The sequence below is a fragment of the Myotis lucifugus genome, unplaced genomic scaffold, assembly GCF_000147115.1.
Source record: "Myotis lucifugus unplaced genomic scaffold, Myoluc2.0 scaffold_160, whole genome shotgun sequence".
Classification (NCBI taxonomy): domain Eukaryota; kingdom Metazoa; phylum Chordata; class Mammalia; order Chiroptera; family Vespertilionidae; genus Myotis; species Myotis lucifugus.
This window is the reverse complement of record NW_005871208.1, coordinates 1,095,177-1,108,224: the sequence shown is the minus strand read 5'-3', so window position 1 is coordinate 1,108,224 and position 13,048 is coordinate 1,095,177. Positions and strand designations below refer to the sequence as shown.

Here is a 13,048-nt window from a genome sequence, read left to right as displayed (position 1 = left end):
ATTAGCGGGGCAGGAAGATGGGCCGTGGCCAGACATGCCATTGAGATGAACTCAACACAGTGGTCTGTGATCTTCTCCGGCCAAGCCCAGTTCTTTAGGGGATAAAAGCCAAGGAGACTTTGGGACAGTTAGACTCTGAAGCCTCCTCATCCCTGTGACATTTTTGCTCCTCTGACCTTCTGCCACCAACTCCCACCATGGCCCAACGATCCTCTATCACCATCAAGTCAGGGGGCACTCGGAACTTCAGTACTTCCTCAGCGAACTTCCTCCCGGGGTGCCGGACCAGCTTCAGCTCTGTCTCCATGACCCAGGGCGGGAAGAGATTTGGAGGTGGCTTTGGGGGTGGCTTTGGAAGCAGGAGTCTCCATGGCCTTGGGGGCAGCAAGAGAATCTCCGTCAGTGGGGGCTACCGCTCCAGCCGGGGCAGCTTCGGTGGCGCTGGCTATGGGATGGGTCTTGGCGGCATAGGGTACAGAGTAGGAGCCTGCAGCGGGTATGGAGGTGGGATGATGCCTGGATCTGGGGGCATCCAGGAGGTCACTGTCAACCAGAGCCTCCTGACGCCGCTGCACCTGGAGATAGACCCCTCCCTTCAGCGGGTGCGGAAGGAGGAGCGGGAGCAGATCAAGACCCTCAACAACAAGTTCGCCTCTTTCATCGACAAGGTGAGAGGCAAGTGGGATCCCCACCAGAAACGCTGGGGGATCTCTGCTCTCTGTGCTTTTCTGAGGTCAACTGTGTCTTGCCCAAGACCTGTGATCCTGGGGTGGGAAGGCTGCTGACAGGGTGGAGGAGGGGTGCTTTCCCACTTTGTTGAGGTGGGAGCAGAAAAATGTCTACCTCCAGGCTCCGGAGCTTTCTGACCCACTGCAAGGACATTGCTCTTTTGATTGATTGTGATCGTGTACTGGGCTTACAATTAGACAGTGAAAGGGCATCCGTTGGAGGGAAGGAGATAAAGGAAGGAAAGATTACAAGGTCGGTCCACAGAAGTGGGCTGAGGTCACTTTTTCCTGCCGAGTGTAATAGGGGCAAGCCCTCTTGTGGCAACCCCCCTGGTGATTTGGGCATGTCTGAGAAGCTGGGTGGTTGGCCAGGGGCTGCTCAAAGTGTTTCACTCTTTTCTTTTAGAGAGAGGAAAGCTGTGACTTCAGCCCTGGGTCCCCCCTTGCTATGTGGCCTGGAATCCTAGGGATTTCTCCAGTTTGGGGAAAGATATAATTCTATTTTGGATTCTATTTTGCCTCATCACCCCTGCTTCACACCTGAGCTGGTTGTTTTTGCTTGGGAAGAACCAATGCAAGAATCTGGATCATGCAGACTCCACACCTGGGATCTAGAAGAAAATGCTAAAGAGGCAACCAGCCCAGGTCTCATTTTTGGCTCTACTGCTAGGAGAATCCCTAAGTTCTTGGGCCTCAGTTGGGTTGGGTAGATGGACTCTGAGGTGCCTTTGCAGGTCTAACAGTCTATAAATGCCTCATCATATGGACCCAGATCTTTAAATGTGTAAAACCTAACCACTGAGGCAGTGGTTCTTCAATTTTATCACCCAAGTCACCCTACTTGGCCTGGTGTTTGCATCAACAGCTGTGAGATTTCCAGGAGCCTGGCTCTGAGGAAAAAAATGCTATTTTAGGTTCATCAGGAAGGCACATAGGAACCAAAGGGTGGTAACTAGGGAGGGACTTAGAGCCAGGACTTCCCTCATTCCTCTGCAATGGAAGAGAAAGCTGGTGGGGTGGGTGCATTTGTCAAAGACCCTCAGCAGGCAAATTGCCATCTCCAAAGTCTTGGAGGCTCTGTTCCTTCATTCTCTGAGGAGAATGTCATTCCAGCTGCTCCCAATGAAAGGACTTTGCTTAGGCAGAAAGGCTTTGCATGTTTTTCCAGGCTGAGGGGCAGATGAGTGCAATTCAAGGAAACCAAATTTGTAGCACAAGAGCACAGAGGACCTGAGAGAGCAGAGGGAGGAAGGGCTTACCAAGGCCACACAGCTAGAGAGACACGGCTAGGATTGTGTCCAAATTCCTTCAATACGACTCCAGAGTGACCCATTCCAGCATTCCTGGAGGTTGTGGGCAACTGAGTCCAGAGTCTAGATCTTGAGAAATCATGTTGGAAAGAAAATAGACAGGTTGAATGTTCTGCTAAGAACTTCCTGTCCATTTAATGGAAATCGAAATTTCACCCAGTAATGTGATTGGGGGAGGAGGGGTGTTCTTTTCTTCACCTAAGACACATCAGCATGGTTTGGTGTGGTCAGACAGTTTCCAGTCTCTCTGGCCCTCCTTGCTTCTCCCACCTCCAAATCAAACCACCGCCTCTCTCCCATCGCACCGATCTTTGCTTGACTCTCTACCTTCCTGGCTGAGAATGATGAGAAGGAGCCTGCTACCTGGACTCTGAGGTCTTACAGCCCCTCCCCTTGCACTGTTGGAGGGTCCTGGATCGCAGCGTTCTCTGGGAGGTTGCTGTAAGGAAGCCCTCACAGTCTTTCACCTCTGACTGGGGCAGGTGCGGTTCCTGGAGCAGCAGAACAAGGTCCTAGAGACCAAATGGAGCCTCCTGCAGGAGCATAAAACCACCAGGGCCAACATTGAGCCCATGTTTGAAGCCTACATCAACAACCTGAGGCGGCAGCTGGACAGCCTGGGCGGGGAGCGGGCAAGGCTGGAGACGGAGCTGAAGAACATGCAGGATGTGGTGGAGGACTTCAAGAACAAGTGAGTAGACACTCAGCTCCTCCAGAAGTGCCCAGTGCAGTGGGGAAAGGAACACACTTTGGGCACCGAGGTTACTCGGAAAATGAACTGGGACCCTAGGGCTTTGGGGAAGGGCTGGGGTTATACAGGATGATAACTAACATGGGCACGGAGCGCATGATATACACAACCTGAAAGATTCTGCAGTTGAGGAAAATAAGGCTCTGAGAGAGTGACTGACTCATTCAAGTTTATATAAGTGGCAACTTGTGAGTTAAGAATTAAGCCTATATAATCTCACCCTTACATTTGCTTCACTCAGTCCCATTGCTAATTTACATAATGTCCATGCATTTACCCCAATGCTGGCCAAGGGGCAGGGAACAGAGGAGAAAGACCCATACATGCTGCCTTCTCCCTGGAACCACACACACACACACACACACACACACACACACACACCATTAAACATATAGTATCTTGTGCCTATAGACATAGTAATTTTTTATTTTTATTGTTCTAATTTATTTCTAATTGTCTTGGTCCAAACAAAATAAGTCATTTGATATGGAGGTTTTTTAGTTACTGTAGTAAGAATTAAGGCTTTAGAGTTGCACTAACATGGTAGCCACTACCCACATGTGCCCATTTAAATTTAAATTCATTGAAATGGAATAAAATTTAAAATTCAGCTCCTCAATCTCACTAGCCACATTTCTGGTGCTCAATTCACACGTGGCTAATGGGTGTGGATACTGAGCATGTCCATGATCACAGAAAGTTCTATTGGACAGCAGTATAGAATCTAGTCAGTGGCATTAGAATCCTGGCTCAACCACTTACTCGCTAAAAGACCTAAAGAAAAGCAACTTCTGTAAGCCCCAGCCCTTTTGCCTGTTAAAGGGCATATTAATAGTATGAGCATATTAAATCAAAACTTGCATGTGAACTACTTGGTAGGGTGCCCACTGCCTGGCACATAGTAAATGGTTAATAAGTCTCAGTTATTTTATTGTACTGATGTTTAGGTATATGTGTGTAGTGACAAGAAAAGCAAATACAAATCGGTAATTTATAATATGTGTGCAAATGTGGAGTAACAGTTTTTCAACTCAAGAGGGCTTCCTGGAGGAGGAGATGAAAGCTTAATGTTGAGAAGGAAAGAGGCACAGAGGAGGAATTGGGGGAGTGTTGGGGCATGTGCTCCTAGTTAATAGCCGGTGATATTCATGTGGCAAGTGACTAAAAGGCCTGTGCAGGACCACCTAGTGCCCACCCTCTGGCAGAGGGCCTGTGAGCTGGGAAGCACAGGAGACAAGGACAGTATGAAATTAGGTGAAGAACAGATGTTCATATTTAGTGAAAAGTCAATGCAGGGAAATAATAAGGAAAAATAAATCAACTGGCAGGAAAAGGCTTGTCTCAGGTCCTACTGAACGGCAGAGGCAATACAAAAGCAGGGGAGGGGAGATCTGGTTATATACATCATGTGGGACTGTGCTTTGCGGTTTTAAAAAAAATAACGACATGCCATTTCATAGATGGGAGGGGCATCTATAGAGGTTGAGTGACCTGCCTGGGGTTACTGGGCTGGAAGGTCAAGGAGACAAAGCCCAACCACAGCCTTCAGAGCCGCTGAGCAGGTGGGACTCCCCACTACTTGGACAGGTTGGGTAGAAAATGGGTCACCCCAGAGATCAGTGAGCAAGGAGGATGCTGCCTAGGGGAAGAGAGGAAACTGGAGAGGGGGGTGGGTCGCTCCTTTTAGCCTGAAGATTCAGCTTCCTAGGCCAGGGTCAATGTGGCTGAGAACGGAACAGAGGCAGGAGGGCATCATTGGGTGCAGAAGCCGCTGAGGCCTAGGACTGCACACCTCCTACTGTTCGCTCTGTTCCTCCCCTCATGGCCTCTGTTTGGGTTGGGACAAGACCACAGGGTATAAAAGGAAACATGCATGCCCCTTCGTGGGACTTAAACTCTCTAAGGAGCAAAGCTGTGTGAAAAGCTCAGGAAGAATGAGGGCTGGGTTTTATTGTTGTTGTTGTTATTTGGGGTTTGGGCGTTGTGTAGAAGGGGTAGGTGGGTGTTGGTTGATATGGGATTTGGGGGCACGTGTGTGGCAGGAGAGCTCTGCTATAGCAGCACATTTTCCAGGTCTGCTCTGCAGACCCACTGTCTCCTGCCCACCTACAGCCCCCGGTTTAACCTCATTCCCAGAGCCCCTGCGCCTAACATCAGTCCACATCTGACCCTCCCCACAGGTACGAAGATGAAATCAACAAGCGCACAGTGGCGGAGAATGAGTTTGTGGTGCTCAAGAAGGTGAGGGGACAGGGATGCTCCCTTCTGAACCTCAGGCAGCCCCTTCCAGGAGTGACAGCTGCAACTTAAGCTAGTGGCCTTGCATACAAGGCTATTTAATTTGCGCAACCAATCTTGGGAACAGGTTTTACTTTAGAAGTGAGAAAACTCAGGATCAGGGAGGTTAAGCACGTTGCCCCAGGTTACCCAGATATTCAGAATCCAGGGCTTCAAAGTCCAAGTCATAAGTCCCGACACCAGCCTCCTTCCCATGTGGTGTCCAGTGCACAGAGAGGTGAAGCAAATGGGCCTTATGCTGAGCTGAGTCTCCAGGCTCAGGGGACAGGCACAAGCAGGGATCAGTTTCATAGAGTTGTGGACCTTCCTGCTTAGTGGGGCTGGGGAGGGCGACAGAGGGAGGGGAGAATCAGCCAGGAGCTGAGCTGAAGGAGGGAGAATGGAGCAGTGGTGTATGGAGGGGAAGAAGGGGCGGAGAGTATGAGGAGGAGGGGAAGTCACCAAGAGCCTCAGGGAGAGGCTGGGAGAGCTCATGGGCCCAGAATTGGGTTGTCCTCACCACATGGAGGTGAGATAGCTGACGACCTGGTGGGCATTCCCTGAGAGCCCTGGTCCTCAGGGAATGGACCCCCCTCCCATGCCAGTCCTACTCCATAGCCTGAAATAAAGCACTGCTTTCATCCCTGGGAGCTGAAGTTCTCCCGCCCAACAGAGGAGCTGGTTAACCCCGACTGGGTAAGACTCAGAGTGATGGCCTGTTCTGTGCCCAGGACGTGGATGCCGCCTACATGAACAAGGTAGAGCTGGAGGCCAAGGTGGATGCCTTAATGGATGAGATCAACTTCCTGAAAGCTTTCTACGAAGCGGTAAGCAAGGCCCACTGCACCTCCTCAGAGGGGCTGGAGTCTGGGGCCCTCAGCGGGGCACAGAGACTACAAGCTGCTGCTCTGATCTCCTCTCTGCTCCCCACCCCATCCCTGGGTTGGAATTAATGGAGCAGATGCTACTTGCCCTACCTAGAGAGAAAATGAGTTTCCATCTGGTAGTTGTGAGTCAGGTGAGGTGAGAAATTTAACCTTGACCACCTGTGCCAAGCATGCTCCCTTCTGAACCTCAGACAGCCCCTTCCAGGAGTGACAGCTGCAACTTAAGCTAGTGGCCTTGCATACAAGGCGTTATTTAATTTGCGCAACCAATCTTGGGAACAGGTTTTACTTTAGAAGTGAGAAAACTCAGGATCAGGGAGGTTAAGCACGTTGCCCCAGGTTACCCAGATATTCAGGATCCAGGGCTTCAAAGTCCAAGACAAAAGAACTTCCCATCATTGAATTATGCATGGTTTCCATAGAACTATCTGAGCAACCGGCTCGCCCATTTCAGCTTAAATTTACCTGTTATTCTTGGCTGCAGGATGATGCAATTATGCAAATCAAGTGACAGTTAGTGAGCCTTTAGATGCTTCTGGAAGCACACGACACATTGCCTGGTTCTCCTAAAGACACATTTTGTTAAGAGTCAGACATTGTTCTTGGGGGCTGCAGGCAAAGCGCTGAGCAAACACAGTCAAGCCGCTGAGTTCTTGGAGCTTCATTGCAGTGGGGGAGACAGGCAGCACAGACACAATACCATTTCAGGCACAGCAGGGACGATAAAAACATGACAATAAGGAGCAGTGGCAAGGCAGATGGTGGGTGATATCTGAAGAGAAATCTGGAGGAACTGAGGACCCAGAAATACAAAGAAGAGGCCAAGTTGGGTGGAGTAGAGGGAGTGACAGGGAGAGCGTAGAGATGGGATCAGTGATGTCAGGGAGAGAGTGTAGCAGATAGTGTGTGCCTCCAGGTAGGCCTGGTAAGGACAGGCGATATGCCCAGGGGGTTACATATGTTTGTGCCCAACAGAAGTTGGTCATGTTGTTCTAGAGACAGGATCATTAGCTCTGTGTCTTTGGATGGGTTCAATGTCCATCCAACAAACCACATGGGGCAAAAGGCACCATTTTCTCTGCTTATTCACTTTAATGCTAATGACCAGTGTGCTGTTGGCTTCTAATTCTGAACCAGCCCAAGCCCAGCAAGCCCACGGGTAGAGACCCCTCGAGCTACATCAGCTACCAGGAAAAAAAACATTTGGGAAAGACAGATTGCAGGACACAGCAACAAAGCAATAATTTCTTGAAGCAGGAAATACATGTACCAATTGTTGATAAAGAAAGGAAGGGATATTTTTTAAGATTTGTGTTTTGGGCCAGTTATTCTCAAATTTTGCAATGCCTTCTAGAAGTCTTAATAAAACATCAATTCTGATTCAGTGACTCTAGGGTGGAGCCCAGACTTCCCAGGTGATGGTGATGCTGCTGGTCTGAGGATCATATTTTCTAAACCAATGAGGAATCTGAGGAGTGATCATTAACAAATTAATTGTATGTTTATTGTTTCAAAAACCATCTTACATCGACATGAACTATTTAATGCTCCCCCCTGGGACAGGGATGCTATCTAACCTGCTTTGAAGATCCAAGACTTGAATTTTTCAGTCTGGTGCCCTTTCTGCTGTTTCCATTTCCCGTCCCCAAGGAGCTGGGAGGAGCGAAGTTGGGAAACAAAACTGAGATGGAGCAAAGCTTTCTGGCTCCTTCTGACTCAGTTTTATTTCACAAGATGATTTCTTTATTTAGTGTGAAAGGCTCTTTTCCTCAGAACATGAGACATCATGGCACTGGCAGGTTACAACAAGGTGCATTCCCTTGGCAACCGGAGTGACGGAGCAGCTAAAGTTATCTGTGATGAGATGATAATAAAGTATGGGAGTAAACCCAGTGACCTCCCTAATATCCTTCCCAGCCCTTTTAGACCTTAGCAGGGTACTACACCCTAACAGTGTATATGTTGCCCTTGATACCAAGATCTGTTCCAGGGGCCTGGTCACAGTGCCCCAACACACATGCATACAATACACACACACACACACACACACACACACACACATGCTTTCACACGTACATGCACACACATACCTGCACCCTGCTTCAGTTCTCCCACTTGGACCCCATCACAGGAGCTGGCTCAGCTTCAGGACCAGATCTCTGAGACCTCCGTGATCCTGTCCATGGACAACAACCGCAATCTGGACCTGGACAGCATCATCGCCGAGGTCAAGGCCCAATATGAGGACATCGCCAACCGCAGCAGGGCCGAGGCTGAGTCCTGGTATCAGACCAAGGTGAGGTGTCAACATCAAGTCCATGAAATAATTGTGGAGAACTGGGATTCCAAAGGCAATTTAGATAAGAGCCTTGTCCTCTCATATGTCCCAATCTGATGGGGTTGAAGAGATCTGAGTTCAGCTTGGGGCTTACCCTCTGTACTATTCTTGGGCTACACTGGGGGAATAGCCATGTGAAGGCAGGAGGTAGTTAGTCCTTCTGCCTCAAGGAGTATGGATACACTTTCAACACCCTGTAGAAGAGAGGCAAGGGACAGCTGGACAGAACCAGCCACTAGTGTCAGGAGGAACGAGAGAGGGAGGGTGGGAACAAAAGGCGGGCTGAGCCTTCTGGATCCACAGGAGAAAGGTGGAACTGTCTGGAGCTGATGGCCTTGTGGGGAGGCAGGGACAAAGACTGGATTTGGGTCACACAATGAGATTTTCCAGGTTAGAGCAAACACTGAGCTGGGGAGTCACTGGGGATATGAGATGTGGTGCAAGGAAAACAAACACAAAGGAGCTTTAAAAGCAGAGTTACAGGTTGAGAATGAGATACCTGGTGTCAAGGGAGAGGGACAAAAGATGGGATCCAAGAAGAAAGGTCCAACTGTGGTGCGGAGCTGTAGACACAGAGTGAGAGCAGAGCCAGGGAAGATGGGGATGGATTTGATGGAGAATGGGGTGGGAGAGGGAGAGGCCTCCAAATGGCATATGGAAAGCCTTCTGGGCCCTGGGAAACCACTGCTTCCTTGTCTCTGGCCTGAATCTGCCTGCCTTCTGCCTCTCCTTCTCCCCAGTACGAGGAGCTGCAGCGGTCTGCTGGCCGGCACGGGGATGACCTCCGCACCACCAAGATGGAGATCTCTGAGCTGAACCGGCTGATGCACAGGCTGCGCTCTGAGATTGATAACCTGAAGAAGCAGGTAGGACTGACCTCCCAGAGGTCATCCTATCTAAGTCCCTGCACCCGGGCAGACCTGGGCCTGGTCCTAACTCAGCCCATGCAGAGTGAAGCCTCGTCAGATGAGTGACCACCCAGGAAGGTGGTCTCCTGCCTCTCTAGGGGTGTTATAACCTTCTTCCTGAATTCTGTCCAACATCAATTCTTCCAGGAAGGGCTCTGTCCTCTGGAGGCATCCAAGACAAAACTTTGACCAGCTTTACTTACCCACTACCCAGAGACATTCAGTGTGGAAAAGGACCCCCCAAATCATTGTCTCTATCTTGGCTAAGTCCCAAATCATCCAAGGGGGGCAGAGATTAATCTTATTTTTAAATATGATGAAGCTCCGGCCTCCTTTGCATGAAGTCCATTAAAAAAAAATGTCCTCCATCTTTTTAACCTGAAGCCCACATCTTTCTGCATTCTCTGTGGATTTCACCAACTCCTGTGTCCTCTTGGTAGTGTGCCGCGCTCCAGGCCGCCATCGCTGATGCTGAGCAGCGTGGGGAGCTGGCCCTCAAGGATGCCAAGCACAAGCTGGCCGAGCTGGAGGAGGCCCTGCAGAAAGCCAAGCAGGACATGGCCAGGCAGCTGCGTGAGTATCAGGAGCTGATGAATGTCAAGCTGGCCCTGGACATCGAGATCGCCACCTACAGGAAGCTGCTGGAGGGCGAGGAGTGCAGGTGGGCTACCTTTTTCCTCCCACCACAACTCAAACAGACTACACCAGAGCACTAGAGCAATGCCACAGAGGCCACGAGGCCCACAGTGTCAAGCCCCAGGGAGAAATTCCAAGGGTAGAAACAGGGTTAAAACACAGGTGCTCCCTGGAGGCCTCCTGAGGTCACAGCCCTTCCCACAGCTCCTATTGGACCCAGGGCAGGAGACCAAGGGGCAAGATGTCAGGGAAAAGTAGCCCATGACTACCTGGAAGGCCATAAGCAGGGCCATGTCTGCCCAGACCCTAAGACAAATGAGGCCACACCTGGGACAAGCCTCAGGGGCTCTGTGTTGCCCAAAGATGCCTACAATCTAACTGCCCCTCTCTATCTAGTGAGCACGGGTCCCTCTCCCCATTCCTCTACATATTTTGACTGGGTTTATCTCCCAGATGCCCCCTGACAGATTCGCATTAACTTCCTTAGGCTAATGAGATGAATGGAAAGCTTGTAAGCACAGTGCCTGGCACCCAGTAAGAGCTCTGTGCTGATGACTCTAAACACAAAGAACCCAGAGCGCTTTAAAGTCTCAGCAAATGTCTCTCTTTCTCTTCCACCTGCAACAGACTCACTGGAGAAGGTGTCGGACCCGTGAACATCTGTGAGTAAATGCCTTGGGATGATAGGAAAGTGGGAGACAAAGTGGAAGCTAAGAGCATCACTAACAAGGACTTGATGACTAGAAAATGAACAGGGTGGGTTAGGGACATCATTAAGACCCTCTTAGGGGCTCTGTGGAGACCCCCTTTTTCTTCGGCCCTTCCTCCCAGTGGGTCAAGAGAGACTTGTGATGACTTCTCATCCCTAGGGCCCATTCCAGTGGGGTCATATGTCCACAGGAATGACTCCACCCAGGCCCCAGGGGACCCCAGTTACAGGACAGGTCCACTAGCAGAGCAATGGGTCCCTGATTTTTCAGCTAGTTCTGGCAGGGATTCAAACTCACACAACTGACAAGAGGTTCTCAGATAGGTTAAATGTAAAAAGTCGAAGCAAATTAATGGAACAAGCAGAGCAGCGACTGGCCTGGCTTGGCCTCAGGCAATGGCAGGGAGATGGGGAGGAATCATCTCGCATAATGTCCCAGCAGGTGGCATTCATGGAGTCCTGTGTTCAGAAAGTTGAATCCCTTGGGTCCCATGTGGGTCAGACCGAATTAGAGAAGCTGGAGAACCAGGATGGGGGAGAGCTTAATAGAAGGAACTAGAATAATTCCCCTGAAGACACATACACTGAGAGGGAGGTCACATGTTTGACAGGCTGTGGGAGCTGCATCTAGAGATAGTGAGCTCCCTGTTGCTGAAAGCAACTGAGCAGAGCTAGACTCGGGATGCTGTAGAAGGGACTCAACTCCTGGGGAGGGTCATCTGAATGGCCTCCGGCCTCTTCCAGCTCTGGAGTCTATGACCCCCTCACAGTGTGGGGCCTCCACTCAGTGAGAGCCCCTGGTGTAGATGAGGAGTGAACACAGCCTAGGAGCCTAAGGCCTTGGTTTCTGGCAGGGGTGACCTTGGGCTTGCCACTCGATCTCTTTGTGCCTCTAGTTTCTCCTTTGTAAAATGGGGGTGTCCTCTCAGGCCTAGTGAGATAGTGTGGTCACAGCTGTGAAGGCCTTTGAAAAGTGTGATGTCCTGTGCAGATGCTCATGTTGAGCAGCATGCGATGGGGATGGGGAGCTCATGCCCAGCCCCAGACTCTGCTCCTGGGGGACTAAGGAGATTCCTGTGCCCTGAGGAAGTGCCATGGGCACCAGACCCGGGAGGGTGGGTCTTGGGAAACGGGAGGAGACTGCCAGTGTGCCCCATGCCTTCTCTCTACAGCCGTGGTCTCCTCCTCTGGAGGCACAGGAGCGGCCTCTGTGTGGGCGGGAGCTGTGTGGGCGGGAGCGGCTACAGCAGCGGCCTCTGCTATGGCGGTGGCAGCGGGGGCTTCAGTTCCACCAGTGGCCGCAACATGGGTGGCAGCACCTCCAGCATGCGCATCATCTCCAAGACGTCATCCACCAAGAAGAGTTATAGGAGCTAAAGAGCCCCACCTGCCTCTGCTGCCTCCCCCACCCCACCAGACCCCCAGTTCCCAGCCCCAAGGCCTGCCGCTTTGCTGACACCCCCTGCACAAAGTCAATCCTGGCAGCAGTTCACACAGGGAGTGGGAAAGTGGCCTGTGCATTCCAGGGTCACCTTGTCCATCCCTCTGCTTCCAGACAGGTCCCCACAGAGGGACCCCATTCACTCCCCATCCCAGGGCCCTCCAGGGGGTAGGGGCATCCATTCTAGCTAACGCTGATTCAACTGCTCTGAGCCAAGACCTGGGCTGGGTGGGACTTTGCCCTTCAGTACCTTCCAGAGCGGGAGTGCAATTGGGTCCCCTCCTCCTGTCTGAGCCAGGTCCACTGTAACCACAGTCCTTCATGGGAAGCTTAGAATTGACCTTGGTGCTCCAAGAAAGTTGAGTGCAGTCTAGGCCAGAGTTCTCACGTGAGCTTTCTCACACAGACAGACACTTCTCCTGCAGGCCGCTGAGACCAGGAAGTAATTCCAGCCCTGCCCACATATGGCCTCCTCACCTCCTTCCTTCTTGTCCTCACCCAGGACGCCAGCCACTTCCCCTGACAACCACCACCAGCAGGATATTTGAGAGAGAAATCAACACCCATTAAAACATTGCCAACTCTTGATTATTCATAGAAGAATGCAATACTTGTATCAAGAACCCAGAAGTTCTCCATGGCCAGGGCTGCATTTGATAATATTTTATAGCCACATTCTTCCCAAATCTGCTTCATTTAAGCCAATATTAGAATTATGGGCCTGAACAGAAATGTCCTGATGCTGAGGGCGAGGAGGCAGGCTCACGTGAAGGTGTGGGAGGCAGCTCAGCACCAGGTGCCTACAACAGACACACGGGGAAAGAACCCAATCAGCCTGTCCTAGAACTGCCCAAGGAGAGCCCTCCTGCCATGACCCGCAGGCTCAGGACTTCTCCTCCTCTGTGCTGCCACATCACCTCTTTTCTGGAAAGTTTTCTTCCCTTTGTTACCCTGCTCTTTCCACCTTCTCTCTCCCCCCTCAGACCTTTTCTACTCATCCTCTGCCACCCAGTGTGTCTCCTCTCTTCCCCGCCCCCCTCCTCATCTCTCCTTATTTCTCTCT

General features: G+C 51.0%; 1 protein-coding gene across 1 annotated transcript; it reads left to right on the top strand.

The window, feature by feature from the left end:
- Positions 1-197: 197 nt before the first annotated feature.
- Positions 198-11,921, top strand: LOC102433072 (keratin, type II cytoskeletal 5-like). The gene is given in 10 exon segments (XM_014461758.2): positions 198-668; positions 2,521-2,729; positions 4,970-5,030; positions 5,798-5,893; positions 8,085-8,249; positions 9,032-9,157; positions 9,640-9,860; positions 10,463-10,497; positions 11,717-11,743; positions 11,746-11,921. Coding segments are annotated over 10 exon segments (1,587 nt in total).
- The last annotated feature ends 1,127 nt before the right edge of the window (positions 11,922-13,048 follow it).